This window comes from Phyllostomus hastatus, unplaced genomic scaffold (genome assembly GCF_019186645.2).
Source record: "Phyllostomus hastatus isolate PE091 unplaced genomic scaffold, TTU_PhHast_1.1 phas_contig_37, whole genome shotgun sequence".
Taxonomy (NCBI): Eukaryota; Metazoa; Chordata; class Mammalia; order Chiroptera; family Phyllostomidae; genus Phyllostomus; species Phyllostomus hastatus.
The window spans coordinates 1345488-1362903 of record NW_025333867.1 but is presented as its reverse complement, the minus strand read 5'-3'; the positions used below and the strand labels follow the sequence as shown (position 1 = coordinate 1362903).

The 17416-nt window shown below is 42.7% G+C and overlaps 1 protein-coding gene across 2 annotated transcripts in view; it reads right to left on the bottom strand.

The window, feature by feature from the left end:
* Nucleotides 1-5293: 5293 nt before the first annotated feature.
* The window catches only part of CDYL (chromodomain Y like), a 144124-nt gene continuing 132001 nt past the window's right edge, over nt 5294-17416 (bottom strand). For both annotated transcript variants that reach the window (XM_045841758.1, XM_045841759.1), the window contains exons 6-7: nt 8199-8342; nt 5294-7020 (exon numbers count right to left, since the gene is read on the bottom strand). In XM_045841758.1, the coding sequence (XP_045697714.1) occupies nt 6862-7020; nt 8199-8342 (303 nt within the window). In that variant the 3' untranslated portion in view covers nt 5294-6861. The remainder of the gene's footprint in view (nt 7021-8198; nt 8343-17416) is intronic.

The window sequence follows — 17416 nt, the reverse complement described above, 5'->3', positions numbered from 1 at the left end:
TTGCTTGTGCAAGGAGGCAGAGTGTATCTATGTAGGCCTCCATGTTGGCCCTCTTCATTTTATAATTAAAAAGCTTCTGGGCCCTGGCTGGTGTGGCTCAGTGGATTGAATACCAGCCTGTGAACCAAAGGGTCGCTGGTTCGATTCCCAGTCAGGGCACATGCCTGCGTTGCGAGTCAGGTTCCTAGTAGGGAGCATGTGGGGACAACCACACATTGATGTTCCTCACCCTCTCTCTCCCCCTCTTCCACTCTCTCTCTCTCTAAAAAAAAAGCTTCTTCACAGTAATGGAAATGAGAAACAAAATTAAAAGGCAACCTACAAAACAGGAGAAAATATTTGCAAACCACACATCTGTTAAGGGGCTAATAATATCCAGAATATATAAAGTACTTATGCAATTCTATAGCAAAGAAATGAATAATCCAATTAAAAATTGGGAAAGGACCTGAACATTTTTCCAAAGAAGACATTCAAACAGGTCCATAGAAAGGTGTCCAACATCACTAATCACCAGGAAATGCAAATCAAAACCACAATGAGACATCTCCTCACACCTGTTAGAGAATGGCTGTTATCAAAAACACCAGAACTAACAAGTGCTGGTGAAAATGTGGAGAAAGGGGAACTCTTGTACATTGACAGTGGGAATGTAAATTGGTGCAGCTACAATGGAAAACAGTATGGAGTTTCTCCAAAAAAATTAAAAATACAATATGATCCAGCATTTCCACTTCTGGGTCTATGTCTGAAGGAAGTAAAGTCACTATCTCAAAGAGATATCTGACTCTCATGTTCACTGCAGTATTATTCACAACAGCCAAGACATGGAAACAACCTCACTGTGTATTACAGATGACTGGATAAAGAAGACATGATATATATACACGGTGGAATATTATTCAGCCATAAAAAGGGAATCCTGTCATTTGTGGTGACTTGAATAGTCCTAAAGTCATTATACTGAGATTAGTCAGAAAAGACTGATTTCTCTTACATGTGAAATTACACACACACACACACACACACACACACACAAACTCATAGAACCCTGGTCAGTGTGACTTAGCTGGTTGGAGAATTCTCCCATAAACTGAAAGGTCATGGGTTCAATCCCAGGTCAGGGCATACGCCTAGATTGTGGGTTCGGTCCCTAGTTGGAGCGCATGTGGGGAAGCAACCAAATGATGTTTGTCAAATTGATGTTCCTCTCCCTCCCTTACCTGCTCTCTAAAATCAATAAGCGTGTCCTCAAGTGAGGACTACAAAAATAACTCAGAGAAACAGAGAGCAGATTGTAGTTATCAGAAGCAGGGTGTGAAGGGTGAGAGAAATGGATGAATGTGGTAAAAAAGTACAAACTTTCAGCTATAAAATAAATTAAGTCCTGGGATATGGTGATTACATTAACAACACCCTACTGTAGTAAGACAGTAGATCTTAAAAGTTCTCATCACACCCTGGCTGGTGTGGCTCAGTGGAGTGCCAGCCTGCAAACCTAGGGGTTACTGGTTCATTTCCAGTCAGGGCACATGCCTGGGTTGCAGGCCAGGTCCCCAGTGTGGGGCATGTGAGAGGCATTGATATTTCTCTCCCTCTTTCTTCCTCCCTTCCCCTCTCTAAAAATAAATAATTGAAATCTTTTAAAAAAAGTTCTTATCACAAGAAAAATAATTTGTAACTGTATAAATTCAAGCTGTATGTGCTGTATATTGATTATACAAGCTGTATATTGGTTATATGTGTATATACATGACTGTATATATACATATGGCAAAATTACTGTTATCTATCAGATTTTAACAGTAAGTTAACATCTATCACCACATGTGTTAATTATATCTCAATAAAACGGGGGGGGGAAGAAATTATTAATTTTACTATTATCCAATATATTGATCTTTTCCTGTTTGGGTTAGTCTTTTTTTGATGTCCTGTTAAAGAAATCTTTACCTTTCTCCCAAGCAGCTTTTAAAATCTACACATGCCTACTAAGCCCTACTTTTCTGATCTCTTATTTTATGCCAGAAATGAACCAAGCACTTCCACAGATGTTATTGCTTATTTTGTGGCAAAATACTATCTTCATTTGCCCATACTAGGACATGATATGTTGGACAATTTCATGTTGCCCCAACGTCTGAACATCCTTCCTATATTAGAAACATGGGCCTGTAAGTAGCTGTGGAGAGTGGCCACCCAACCCAGCCCCACCTCCCTCCCAATGTGTGGGGCTCCGGTGAAGTTGTGATGTCCCTGGGGCAGACCCAAGTAAGAGATGCAGTTCTGCAAGCAGACCGAAGACAGAGAGGCGTTTGTTTACAATCACATGGGCTCTAAAGACTGCATGGGCTGGGGAAAAAGCCAATGGGGAAAGATCCAGTGTGATGAAGAGCAGAATCCGCAAGGGGGAAACTGCAGAGAGTAGGGGAGTGCCTCTTGCTTAGCAGCTGGGTGGTAGGGGGATGAGAGGTGAGGTTGTAGCTGATTGCTTCAAATGTTCTATTGCTGGCTTGTTGCTATGGTGCCAGCACTGGCTGGGAGTCCACACTGTAAGGAGCCGCCAGGGAAGACTGAGGATGGCCACCAAGCTGCTTGAGTCTGGCTGAGGCTGTCCTGGGGAAAGGGGCTCTGGGGCAAGTGACCAAAGCTGGGGTTATGGGTAGTAGGGCAAGACTCCCAGGTGTTGGCCCCACACCAGTCTTTCCAGTGTGTCTGGGAATTGAGAATTTTAAACCTACCAAAAAGAAAAAAAAACTGCCTGCTGGACTTAAACTAGTATTATAAGTTGTCAAACTACTTATTTTTTTAAAAAAAGTTCAGTGGTTAATTGAGATGAGGTGGGAGCAAAGAAGGGAGACTTACAAAGAGCCACAAGGAAATTTTGGGGTGATGGACATGTGATCCATCTTTTGGTTGTGATGGTGCCATTGGTGCGCACATTATTTCAAAACCTAATTCAGTTGTACATTTTAAATATGTGCAGTTCATTGTAGGTCCATTACTCCTCAATAAAACCACTAAAAAATACATCCTGACACACACATTTGTGCACATGCATGTAGTTTGCAATGTAGTTTGTTATACTTTACTCACTCATGTACATGCATTTCTTTCCAAACCTGCTTGTGTGTAGGACCTATGGTTTCTCCAAGTGTTCTAGTCACAAGAGACCAACATTCAGAGGCTAATTCTGGAGCTTCAGTGTGGCTGCTGACACCAACATCCATGTTCTGGGAGTCCATGGAGGAGAGCACCAGCCCATCTGTCTCATCCCCAGACCATCAAACACAGTCACTGGAGCTTGTGACTTGGACTTCAAAATCCGCAGGGTCCATTACCAAGAGTCCCTCTCCCCTTCAGTGGCAATGGGATGTTCTTCCCTCCTCCTCCCTGGGAAAATGGGACATTGAGAAGGGGGTTGGGTGTGAAAACTTAAGGGAAAGCAGCACGTGGGAGGTTCCCCAAGGCAGAGCTGAGCTCTGGTAATCACACACCTTGAGAGGACAAGAATTACAGGCCATTTCTCTCCAAACTGTTGATGTAACAGTTTCTCACTCTAGGAACTCCAAAGTAATAAGGCTCTCTAGTAATAAAGGGAGAAAAAAAGTCAGTGGCAACTGTTGTAACTCAGATTGCTACCAAGGAAAATTTACATCACAAATTTGCACAAAATTTTAAGTCTGAAAATCATCAGGCAGTTTCCTTTTGCCCAAAAGATGCCTCAGGTCAGGAAGAGGTGCTTGTAAGAAGGGTTGTTGAGGTGTTGACCTGCTACCTGTAGGGGGTTCCTTTTTCAGGAGCTCAGAAGGAGCCAGTGCATTAGGCTGCTCTCTTGGCCCCTCTAGTGACCAAACTGGCCAAGGTCTTTGGTAAGGGATCAGAGGCTGGGAAACAGGTCCCCAAGCCAGGAACACCACCTCAGCATAGAACTGAGGCCAAAAGCAAGGTGTGGGAAAGTTCTCCACCTTTCCCCCAACACCCAGCCTGTGTCCTGGGCTGTCTTACATGTTACTATTTGGTAGGTACCAATCCGTCTGCAACACACACACCTTTTCTTCCTTTGGAAAAGATACATTTGTTCATACTAGTGTAGTGAAAAGGTCATGTAGGGGTGGGTTGGAACCTGTAATGTGGCCAAAGGGCAGTTGGTGTAGAAAGCTGAATCCTGACCCTCTGGGCTCCTGCTTTATGTGGAGACTTCAGGTAAATCAACATCAAATGAACCTGCTCATTCTTTCTTGACCAAGTTAAAGGTGCCAAGAGCCACGTGAGCAGCCCTTGTCAGGTGGTCTCCTTATTTATATCTGGGCAAGGAGTTCCCTCAAAGTTCAGGTTCTTTTGATTTCTCTAGTCTTCACTAGTTTTCTTGCCAGGGACATTATAAACCGAGTCAACCTACCAAAAGATCTAACATTCTCATTTTTTTGGGCAGAAGTACCTAAGTGGGCCTTAATTGGGCACAAGTACCCATCTCCACCCCCATCCGGGAGTGACTGCGCGGTGTTTCAACCCATGGGCTGGGAAGCTCTACAGGAGAGAACTGGATAAACTGGGTCCAGGCTTTCAATGCTTATTTGAAAGTTACTGCCAGATTCTCTTCTGAAGTTCAACTTAGACTTTCACCAATATGAGAAGCTGCACTCTGTCACCCTCCCCAAGACTGAGCATGAGCACAAGAACCTACGGAATTAGTTCCCTATTTGTAAGTTCTAAGAAATAGATATCAAAGGAGAGTTTGCTAGAATATAGAAAGGTTTTGCCACATTGAATTGGATTAGAAGGCTGACCAGTTACCCACATTACCCTGGGCCAAGTGGTTCATCCCTCAGATTCTTTATGTATAAAACACTAATGAAAATACGTCATGTTGTAGGTTTGAGTAGAGAAGGCATAGTAAGTTACAACTCTCTGTGCACAGATTTAAAAAAATCTTAAAAAGTCTCTCAATACTGAATCAAAGATATAAATCACAGGAACTTGTATGTGGTAAGATAAAATTCAAAATAGGCTTAACTAGATAATATAAATTAGAAATATGCTTCAAAGAAGAGAATGGCTAACACAAAATTCAGAAAATGAAGACAGTAACCTGGGGAGGGCTGAGGTAGACGGGACCTGGGAGGACACTAGGACACGTCTAGTTCCTCTCTAGGTGTAGTTACAGTGATTCACTATTCTTTATGTTGTACAAATGTTTTAGGCTCATGAATATTTCACCAAAAAGATCATACATTCCATGAGAAACTTCAGAAGTGAAGAAGTATCGGAGAAACTTTTCAGATGTGTTAAGAAATATTAGTTTTATTTAACCAGTTTTCACAGCTGAATATTTATTCTATAAAAACTTTACAGATTGTACAGTTTATATATATTTCAAACTACTGAACGAAAAAGTAGGTCCCACAGATGCAAAAATACTGCACCAACCAATCCAAGGTAAAGGCAGGTTTATACACTGTACAGCTCTTCACACAGCCAAGAGGTGGTCGGTTCTAAGTATAAACTTCAAACTGTACAAAAATAGGGTTTTGATTTTATTTCACTCTTCATACATTCAATATGGTTGCAAGCTCAGAAGCCTAACTAATAAGAGGCATCTGTAATCAAGAATCAGTCCCCACTCCTGAAAGGAATGCGAAGTCTATTTACACAGGGCACTCTTGGACACCGTACTGTACTCAGTATATTGTGTAGACATGAAAGCAGAGACCAAAACATTGAACGGTGAATATAAGGTAGTTCTTTTTTTAAAAAAGAAGTTTCTGCATTTTAATAGTGTGCCAAAAGAATTTTAACTTATTAAATAAAATATATTCTAAGTGAACCTAAAAATACACTTTATAAACATAAAAATACTTTTTTTTGGTGTAATACATCAATCATACCTGCAATAGAAAACCAAAATTGTATATAAAGTAGTATTTCTCACCCAGCAACAAGAAGCATTGTAGTTATTTTTTCAAGAGTCAGAGAAACTATGTAAATCCCACTAAGGCTAACTTATAACTTAGATATTCATACTTAAGCTATTCAGTGATTCACTAATACTGCAAAATGAGCTTTCTTCTAGAGAGACAGTGGTTTCTTCATGTTAACTGGGTAAGAACCTGACATTTTAAAAAAGAGGAGGGAGGATCCAAGAGATGGTGGAGCAGATGGAAGTTACACTTACTTCCTCCCAGGATCAAACTGGAATTACAACTAAAAAAGAAGGAAAAATCAAATTGATTTTCTTCTTCAGCATAAATCCTAAGCATACTTTAGTTTGGGGGGGGGAGAGGGAGGATGTTCATCAGTGGACTTTTTATCAGAAATATCCAAAAAGGTTAGTCTTACTTTTAATTTAGACTTTTCATCTAAGGTATGTGTACCTTCTTGGAGCCAAAAGCACATATCAGATTTTTCTGTATCTCTATTTGGGGCAGGGGAAGTGAGGCCGCGTAGTACCTCTTTAGAGTCTGTTCTAGAAGGACAAAATAAGGAAAACAAACACTATCCCAGACTTTTCTGCCACCCCAAACCAGCAAACCACACTTCCCCTTTTATACAGTACAAGCCAAAAATAACAAAAATTAGAGATTCAAAGGGCAGTCTAGAACTCACCATTATACTTTCATACTTGTGTAAATATTAAGTATAAAATACGAATGTTTGGACAAAGGAGTTTTGTAGTTATTTATTTTAAAGTTACAGTACTTAAAAACTCCTTGATAATAAATAGCTTGAATGTTTCAAGACCTGCTTCCAAGCATGAGCTAAGGGTGAGCTTGTTTCAGGCTGTGAGGATGGATTAGGGCACCTTGGAGCCCCAGATGTTCTGTTCTACAACTCCAGTGTCATCAGCAGGCAGCCTGCCAATCAAAACTCATCAATCTTCCTCTGCAAGTATTTTAACATGGAGTCCATCCCCTGGGCGGAGCCCCAGATTTTCTTCAGCACTTCACACTCCCTCTCATTGGCCTGCTCCAACTCCATCTTCATGTTACAGCGCACAAGCGCTTTGGATTCCTCAAGTACCTGGACCAAACAACACACAGTTAGTTCGCAGGGTGTGTGTCTGGAAGCACCGGCTCCTTTTCACCCAAGTATATGCAGGGAATTATCAAACTTGAACAATGGCCTATTTAAAAAACTACCACACATTTTTCACAATACACATCAGGTACAATATATGTGTGAAATATATTTCACACTAGGTATCAGATAAATTCTCAACTTGAAAGTGGTTGGAAAGCTATTTCGAAAGACAGCTGTGCTGTCTATACCCTGTCTTTTCCCAACATCAAAATGGGCCTGGCCCCATGCAGAGCCTGAACTGCACATTAGCTCTTTGGATGCTCTAAGAAACTCTGAGAATGGATGCTGAGAGGATTTCCCAACCAAAATTTAACCTTAATAATGAGGGTTGTTCATATGTTTGGCATAACTTAGAGCAGTGATTTCCAATCTTTTTCATCTCATAACACACATAAACTAATTACTAAAACTCTGTGGCACACCAAAAAAAGTATTTTTTTTTTCCCCTGATGGGGGTGGTGGTGGTGGAGAATGTATAATTTTGGTATGGTCACACCAGACAGCTACTAGGTTGGCTCTTGTCATTTTTTAATTGGACAGTCTAAAGGAACAGAGGTCAGTGCCCCTGACTATGTAGTTAGGTATTGCTTGTTTTAAATTCTTATAACAATCAATGTGCCTGCTGTGGCATATTGGTTGAAAATTGCTAGCTTAGAGGTGAGTTAAGTCAGTATCAAATGATATTTTACCATATAATTTGGTAGTGCAATTTTGTTAGAAGATTAAATATCATCCAGATCATTTATTAAAAAAAGAAAATTAGGTCCACCATGGGGGGGTGGGGGGGCTAAAATAAGTACATGGAAGGCCTTTGAAGACAGTAGGAACTCTATGTAAATGTTTTCTGTTGATTTTTACAGGGTATTTTTAAATTACTCAATTTGAAATTGAAATGCTTTCCTTTAATTCTTGGGCATTTGCAAAGGGAGGACAAGGTAAGTAGATCTGAAGCAGTGGCATCCATTTCATCTCCCATCAGTATTTCCCATGAAGTTGGCGGTGCAGGGAGCAAACATGGAGTATTCAGGAAAATACTGGGCAATGTGTGCACTCTCTGGAGGCAAAGGTCATGGTTAAAAAAAAAAAGTCACACATGTAACAGAATGAATCTGACGTACAACTGGATTGCATGAAGCAAGCTCCTTAATGCGAACCATGACTTCCTGGGTGAAGGTCCCGGGCCAGAACACCTGCGAGACCAGGCCTTTCCCGCATGCCTCCTGTGCTGTCAGCTTACGGCCACTGAGCAACATTTCATTTGCCTGAAAGGAAACAGAGTTGATACCAATATGAAATGTGAGGGGGAGGCAGGTGGAGAAGATCCAACCCAGAAATTCATCCCTTGAAACTTCAAACCAAGAATGGGCATTTGAACACACCAGCCCTGGTGGTGACTCCCTGCATACCCTCCAGGGTTGCACCCAAAGTGTACCTTCCTAGAACCTGTGCACCGAGGGTAAACCTGGCAAGGCACAATCAACCACATGGATGGGAAGTAGCAAATGGGCCAATGATTAAAAAAAAAAGGAAAAGGCGTTGTTTTATGATGTAATACAGGATCAAATAAACAACCAACAAATCTAATTAGAAAAGATCTTTTTGTTAATTTGAAGTTACTAGCATGTCTCTGTCAGCTTCCAACTCCCAACATGTGAACTCATTTATTACACAAAACAGTTTCCTGGCAAACTGAGGCATAAGCAAAGCTAGAAAATTTGCAACTTTAGGAATCTGAACCAGTCACGGAATTATTAAACAACATAGGAGCAGAGAGACAATGTTCTAAAGGCAATGAATGTCCTGCTGGAGTGTGACTTGGAAGGCCACATTTTGTTGCTTAGATGTTAAAGAAAGAAACTATCCAGGGCCTAAAGGCACTGCACATGACCACTACTGTAGTCTGTTTAGGAGGGTCTGACTACAGTTCACATGACTGAATGGAGGAAGTCGACACTCTTTTTTTTTAATGTAAATATAAATATAAATATAAATATAAATATATATATATATATGCAGTTGATTTTAACTTTGTGTTGGGCTGTACCACACTTTTGAGGTCTTGACAAAATGTGCATGGATTTTAAATCATTCCAATGCCAGGCTCACGGATGCTGAAATGAGGAGAAAAGGGGAGAATACTCTGCACTCTTCTAATGTGACAGTTTCCTATCTTGCATGGTTAACCTTCCCAAAAATTCTCAGTTGACACAGTACCTGCGCACTTTCTGTACGCACATCTAGATGGCTAATTGCATGTGAAATGCACAGTACACACAAGAGAGCTTGCAAAGCAGGTTCACCACCATTTCAGCACAGGTAGAGATGGAAAACAAGGTCTTCAGAAGAAGTAGTGTAAGGATCCTAACACTCAGGACTCACTTTAGTACCAACTGAAGCCTGTTAGCCATTAAGATAGTTCTCCTAAAGGCAGATCCAAATGCAATGAAAAAGGTAACCAGACTTCCTGATGAAATGACTTAGTGGGAAGTGCTTTATGGTGACAGAGAATTCTTACTTCCTTACTTGTATTTTTTACTTTGAACACACAGTAAAGACAGCACCACGAATATATCAACTTAGGTTGAGTGTCTAAGTGTGTTCTCAAGAGAAACTTGAACTACAAAGTCTTAGCTTGGGTAGTAATGAAGAGCAAGCATCCTTCCTGTATTTCTTCTCCAGTGCCTCTCCATGAGTCCCTCTGTTTTTTCCCAGTCACTTCTTTGGGGAAAAAAAAAAAAAATAAAATAAATTTTTTTTTGGGTCACCCAGAGGTCAATTTACAATCCCACCTCTCTTCTCTTCTTTCATTCCCTTTTCTTGACTGTCTCAGGCTTGGTGCCAGGCAGCTGGGGCCGGTAGTCAACCAGAATAATCTTGTCCTCCAGTCCCGAGAGTTGTCCTCACAGCCCATCTCCCTCCTTTTAGAACTCAGCTAACTCCCAATTGACTGTAACTGGAGATTCTTTCCTTATTCAGTTTTCTCTATCTCAGATGGCTGGATGTTCAGGATATTTCTGAACGTACCCAAAAGTATGAATGGTGGGACCAACTTAAGATTGTTAATGTTTTCTCACATAAGTACAGGAAGTGAGCTGGTTTAAAATATAGTGATCAAGTAAAACCATTATGAGAAATTTTAAAATTCCCTTGGTAAGATCAGTAGGATTAAATACACTGAAGCTGAATGGGCATGTTCTTATACACTTAATTTCTAACAGTTTTAAAATGAGAGGTTTCGAACTTCTTTCTAAATAGGTTTGCAAACATACGGTCATTGAGAAATTTATTAGCTGTCGTTTTATTCCAAGATGGCCAACTGAACAAGGGATTAAATGTAGACAACCCACAAAAACACCCAATATGATAAAAATTGTCCAACTGTTTTTTAAGAAGTTACAGTGTAACTATGCAGACAAATGATAAATACCAAAGGCAAGTTCAGCTAAAAAGATCACATTAATAAGTGTGGTGAGGAAACCTGACCCGCATGAGTGGGAGGGATCAGGAAGCTTCAAATCTCTTGGAGGCAGCTTGGCAATGGCTCTGCCACTTACTCCCTCAGAGCCCCCCACTGTAAACTCAGGGTAAGGATTGCAGGACTGAGAGCTGTCAGGCTTACAAGTGGCAGGCTCCTGAGTATACAGGCTCAGGAGTGGTCCTTGAGACGGGACTATGACTTTGCAGTGTCTAGCTCAGAGTGGGAATTCTGTAAACGGTTACTGGGTACAAGGAGGACTCAACTGTAGACTATATTCCTAAACTCACTTACATAGCTTGTGACTGCAGCTTGGCTTTAAGATCTCCCTGCAGAACACACTGTAAGAAAAGGATAGCTTTCCCAGTTTGTTTTACCTGTGTGTTCTTTTTCATCCTGGTAATGACCCATTTAGCTTATCTTTCTACAGTTTTGTACTTAGCAAGTGAGGAAAACCAAACCAAACTCCATCTTGCCTTAGGCTACTGAAATGACATACTCATGGAAACCTCATGGAAAGAACTACATCATTTGGGTAGTCACTATCAACAAGAATTGTCACAATACAACTCACCTCAACAATGTTTATTCATATTTTGTTTAAGGTATGAGATTTCAGTCAGATACTTGAACCAAAAAGAGTTTACACTGTTTAACATTTGGGCTCTTTGCTCCAGCTTTAGCACAGGATTTTTCAAACTGGGCAGTAAAGACACTCTGGCAGGATAAAGACACCTTAATGCGGAGGATGTCCTGTGAGTTGCAGGGTGTTAGCAGAACCCTTGACATCTATGCACTGGCATCTCCTCTGTTGTGACACTGCCATCTCTAGACATTGTCATGTGCTCTCTAGGGGTGAAGGACAGGGCAAATTGCCCTGGTTAAGAACTGCTGCTCCAGTGGCACCAGGAAATCACAAGGAGAAATAAAAAGACTTACCCAGTGGGGTCAAAGCCGAGTGAGTGGAGAATAGGGATTCATTCTGTAGTATTGTAATGCTACTTATGGATCTTTCTGAGCAGCATTTGGCTCAAGGGCTCCACTTCCAAACTGCCTTCACCCAAATGTGTTTAAATATCAAGTTTGTTTAATACTTGCCCCAGAACGTCATTATACAGCGAGAGGACAGAATCCCCATATTTCAATCTCTTCTAGTAACTAAAAATTAGCATAAAATGATTTTACTGATGATGATTCTTTACTTCCTGAATATGTAGTAATTATTAGGACACAATCTATTTTACAGTAATTACTCAAAATAAACTTAAAAGTAATTTTCTTGATACCAACTCTTTACCACTAGATTCAGGTACTGGTAGGGATGTGCAGTGCAGTGAAAACAACAAGACAGACAACCTAGACATGTCCACACTTCACCTATAAAAAACAGAGACCACTGAGGGTGAACACAGGTATGTCACCCACACCCCATGGCCCAGGAAGTACTTGCTGCCCAGCAGCCAGACCCTTCTTGGGGCTGCTATATCCAATGGCTGAGTGAAGTGAAGGCACCTGGCACAACTGTGATGGACACCAATGTCCCAGATCCCCCCATGGGCTCGGCTAAGGCTTTACCAGAGTTGCAAGACAGCTCACCTTCACCCTCTACCCAATCCTGCCTCCTCTCTGCCCTGCCACAGAGGTTGACACCTAATCCATGTCCTGCTTGCCATAATCCACTCGACCTCTGCCTCTGTAGAAATTACCTTGTGACAGGTGTCAGCAAAAGCATTGATGAAAAGGATTTATTGTTCCCTAGCTGGTTGGCATTGAAGACCTTCCTGGACTAGGAAGTGCTAAAATTCTCACAGGTGATGGGACAGTAACTGCCAGTTGCTACAGACACAAGCAGAGGAGTTCCCAGGTAGCAAGATGGCAGAGAAAGAGAAAGTGGTGACAGACACCCAGACCCAGAACTCATTAGTCAGAGTGACCAAGCTCCAGACAAGGTTGATTACCCACACACAGAAGGTCTGTCTGACTGTGTGAGAAGGGTAAATGTAGAATGGGGTCTTCTGGGTTGATGTCCCCAAACACTGAACCCTAGACTCCTCTGACCCCTGAACCTGCATAAATGGCCCCCTTGTCCCTATTAAGAACAAGTATACCCCCCTTGCTTAAAGACAATGCACAAATCTCTCTAAGACAGTATCCATTCCCTTAAACGCTGCCCATCTCCTCTCTTGGCTATTAGGCCTGTAACTAACTTCCACCCCCAGAAAAGCCACATGACATGGCCAGAAAATGCTGGTGGAGCTGGGAGAGGACAAGAGATTGGATTTTGAGGGTTTGTGACCAGGGGTCAAACCACAGAGTTGAACAGGGGAGCCCAGTGATGAGGGAACTCTCTTAAACTACAAGATTTAATGTGCTGGCCAAGTGTCCCCCAGGAGACAGTGTGGCACTTGGGATGGCTTCTAGATACATGGCGAAAGTAGTAATGGACCAAACTAAGTGGAGCTGAAATACCAGAACTGCTGTGGTCGACACTGGAGAGGGTGGGACCAGATGTCTCGAGGAACTTAGGGCAAATGCCACAGGGATGATCTCAGTACAAGTCCCTGGGATTCTGAAGCAAGACCGTGCTTTCTAACAGAGAAGTATATGCCTTTTAAAAAGCCAATTCTGGTGTCCTTACTGGGCCTGTAGAGATAGAACACCTGACCATGAGACACCAAGGGAAATGTCCACCACAAGCTGAGTTCTATCAGGCCCATCAAGGTCTAATGGTCAGGCAGGGCCAGTGGCAGAAGCACAGCTGGGATCAAACACAAACACCAGAGAGCACAGGTGAGGTGGCCTAAACCCACACATCACCCCCCCCCCCCCCCCACTGCTGTACCAGTGCCCCACCTCAGTTACCACCTATGGCTGAACAGGCATCCCCTGTGATCGAGCTTGGTTTATGGGTGGGCCGGTGCCAAAGAACATGGTAAAGAAAGGCTCTGAAATGGGGGATGTGTCTGTCATTCACCTGGTGTATAAGTTGATCAGGGTTAAAAATCCACAGTGACCAGGTTAGTGGTGAATGGTTTAGCTGGCTTGTCAGGGGCCTAGAAAATTGGGACACAGAAGTATGGGGTAGAGGCATGTAGATATGTGACTGGGAAAGAGTATAGATGGCTAAGCCATGTCAGTGTCCACCAGAAAGACTAAACTACACTAGAAAGGTGACATCAGCCAGTCTTGGTTGCTGGTCACCTCAGTGCTGGAGTCCAAAGGCATGGGCTCTGAACTTGCCAAGGCTGATTCAGCTCCTGCTGTGGCCGTGCACGAGGCCTTCCAGTAGCAGACGCCAAGCCAAGCTACCTGCGCAGAAACATTCCTGAGACCACCCCATTGAACACAAGTTGACCGCTTGCACAGGAACACACGCTTATTCTGGGTTTGGGTCTGTATTCCTGCCTGCAGGTCTCCAGGCACCCCACTCTGAGGCTTATGAGGTGTCCGGACCACTGGCATGAGATGCCACAGAGCACACCACCAGACTAGAAAATTCCCCTCACAGCAAAGAAAAGTGCAAGAGAGGACCATGACCAGAGTCACATCTAACACCTGCAGAAGCTGCTGTGCTGATGAAGCACCGAGATGACTGGAGATATAAGTGGAGCACTGGCTGACAGTGCCCTCCATGGGGATGGGCACTGTCTTCCAATTCACAGTGCACACAGTGCAAAGACCTTGATATTGTATCATGTCCACAACAGGAAGAAGACACAGGCCTGGGAAACAAGGGGTGGAAGCAGGAGTGGCCGCACTTGCCAATGATCTACTTAGTAAGGGACATTGTGTTTCCTCTCCTCGCATCTCTGGGCTTTGCTCTCCCAGAGGGGGCATATTTGGCCAGTGGACACAGTAAGGGTCCCAGTGAACTCAAAATAATCACTGCCTGAGCACTTGGTGTCTCTGAGCCCAGGGCCACCAGGGAGGGAGGGGATTTGTGGAATCCTGGGACCCACCAGGAGCTTCTCCCCTCCCACGCCAACCCCAGCTCAGCAGGACACAATGACCAGGCTTCTGGGGCTGTTAGGTACCAGTGTCTTACCACCAGGACAGCCACTGAGGCCAGCAGAGGTGGTGAGGGGGATGGTCTAAAGCAGGAGGGGATGGGGTGAGGGAGGACTGACACCAGCTATGGCAAGGCGGCTGCAGTTCGTCATATTAAACCCTATCTTCTTTTACATTAATTTTGAACTTTCTTTTTCAGGAGTAACTTTAGACTTATTGAAAAATTACAAAAGTAATACAGAGAGTTCTTGGCAACCTGTCACCCAGCTCTCCCCAACATTTAACATAATATATCACATTTTACAGTGATCAAAACCATAAAATTCCCATTGACACAACACTACAAAGAAAGCTACAAACCCTGCACAAACGTTGCCAGTCTTCCCACTGCTGTCCTTTCTCTGACCCAAGGAAGGCACACTGCACGGAGCTGTCAAGTCGCCTTAGTCCCTGCAGTCTGTTACAGTTTTTCGGTCTTTGGGTGAATTCTCTGACCCTGGCACTTTCGGAGGGCTCACCTCAGGATCCACAGACTGGGCCACAACCCAGGCTTGCCTGGCACTCCCAGGGTGAGACCGAGGTAATGCACCTCTGGCAGGACTCCACCAGAATGACGCCACGTCATTCTCAGGGCAGCACATGAGAACACGCCTTGAGGGATAGGTCTTATTTCTGGTGAACTCCAATCACTAGTAAGGTGGTACCTTCAGGCTTCTTCACTTGAAAGTCACTTTTCTCCATCATAAGTAATGAAAAGATGAAAACATCCTTTTTCTCATCGTAACTTGAACATCTAGGTGGTTCTTGCCTGCAACAGTCATCACTGTCTAACCCTCCTCCTCTGAGTCTCCCCCAGGAAGAGGGGCCTCTAGAACCTGGAGGAGCTGCCCCCACACTGTATGAAGAGGCAGATCCAAAGGGACAAGGGGTGGACACACGGATGTTCTGCTGATAACAGCTACAAAGGAGGTCTTCCTGCCCCAGCTGCTGGCAGTGTCACCAGCAGACAGCTGTTAGCTCCTGTGGGGACTTCCTCTACTGGAGAGGAGCCACTGGTCCGCTGACACAACACGCTTCTCCAACAGCCCACATTCAGTGATGATGGACATAGATCCATCAGCCATTCTGGTCCACTGTGGGACAACTACTGATACCACCTATACTCTGGAGCCCCAATGGGGTGGCTGGAGCTTTGTCAGGCCAGCCTCACAGTTTGACTTCTCCCCTGTCCCTTCAACAGCTGTTGGCTACCTAACAGTTTTCCTACATGCCAAACTGTACCTTAGTATCTGCTTCTGGTGACATTACAGAAATACCTCTGAAATATTGGAGATTTGGTTCCAGATCATCACAATAAAGCAAACATCTCAATAAGGAGATTCACACAAAGTTTTTGGTATCCCAATGCATATAAAAATTATGTTTATATTATACTGTAGTCTATTAAGTGTGCAATAGCATATGTCTAAAATAAGTGAAATAATGTGCAATAGCCTATGTCTGAAAAACCCAAAACAATGCACATACCTAAATTTAAAAACACTTTATTGAAAACCAAAAAACAAAACAGCTAACCATCATCTCTGAGCCTTCAGCAAGCCATTAACGTTTTGCTGATGGAAGATTTTGTCTAAATGTTGATGGGTGCTGACTGGTCAGAGTGGTGGTTGCTGAAGACTGTGGCAATTTCTTAAGACAAGAATAATGTCTGCCACAGAAGACTGACTGTTTTGTTCATGAATGAATCAATTTCTCTGTAGCATGCAATGCTATTTAACAGCATTTTACCCACTGTTGAACTTCTTTCAAAATTGGAGAAAATCTCAAACTCTGTTGCTGCTTTACCAACACTATGTTCATGTGACATTCCAAATTCTTTGTTGTCATTTCAACAATCTTTACAGCATTGTCAGCAGAAGTATACTTCATCTCAAGAAACCACTTTCTTTGCTCATCCATAAGAGCAACTCCTTATCCGTTCAAGTTTTGTCAGGAGACTGCAGCAGTTCAGACATGTCTTCAGACTTCACTTCTAGTTCTCTTGTTATTTGCACATCTGCAGTTATTTCCTCCACTGAAGTCTTGAACCCCCCCAAAGTCATCAAGTCAACTTCTTGCAAATCCCTGTTAATACTATTATTTTGACCTCTTCCCCTGAATCATTAATGTTTTTAATGGCATTTAGAATGGTGAATCTTTTCCAGAAGGTTTCAGTTTTCTTTGTATGGTTGCTATATAGCCTTACAAAATGTATTTCTTAAATAATAAGACCCGAAAACCAAAATTACACCTTAGTCCATGGGCTGTAGAATGATATTAGTAGGCATGAAACAACATTAATTTTGTTGTACATCTCCATCAGAGCTTTTGGTTGACTAAGTACATTGTCAATAAGCAGAGTTGTTTTGCAAGAAAAAAAATTTTTTTTTAAGCAGTAGGTCTCCACAGTGGGCTTGACATATTCAGTAAACCATGTTGTAAAAAGTGCTATTTTCTAGGCTTTATTGTTCCATTTAAAGGGTACAAGTTGAGCAAATATAGTGTAATTACTAAGGTCCCAAGGATTTTTTGGAGTGATAAATGAACACTGGCTTTAACTGAAAGTCAGTTAACAGCTGCCTTAGCCCTTAACAAGAGAGTCAGCCTGTACTTTGAAGCCAGACACTGACTGCTCCTGCAGTTATGAAAGCCTTAGATGGCATCTTCCTCCAATATAAGGCTGTTTCATCTACAATGAAAATCTGTTGCTCGGTGTAGTTGCCTTCATTAGCCTTCTTAGCTAGATCTTCCGGATAACTTCCTACAGCTTCTGAATCAGCACTTGTTGCTTTGCCTTGTACTTTTATATTGTGG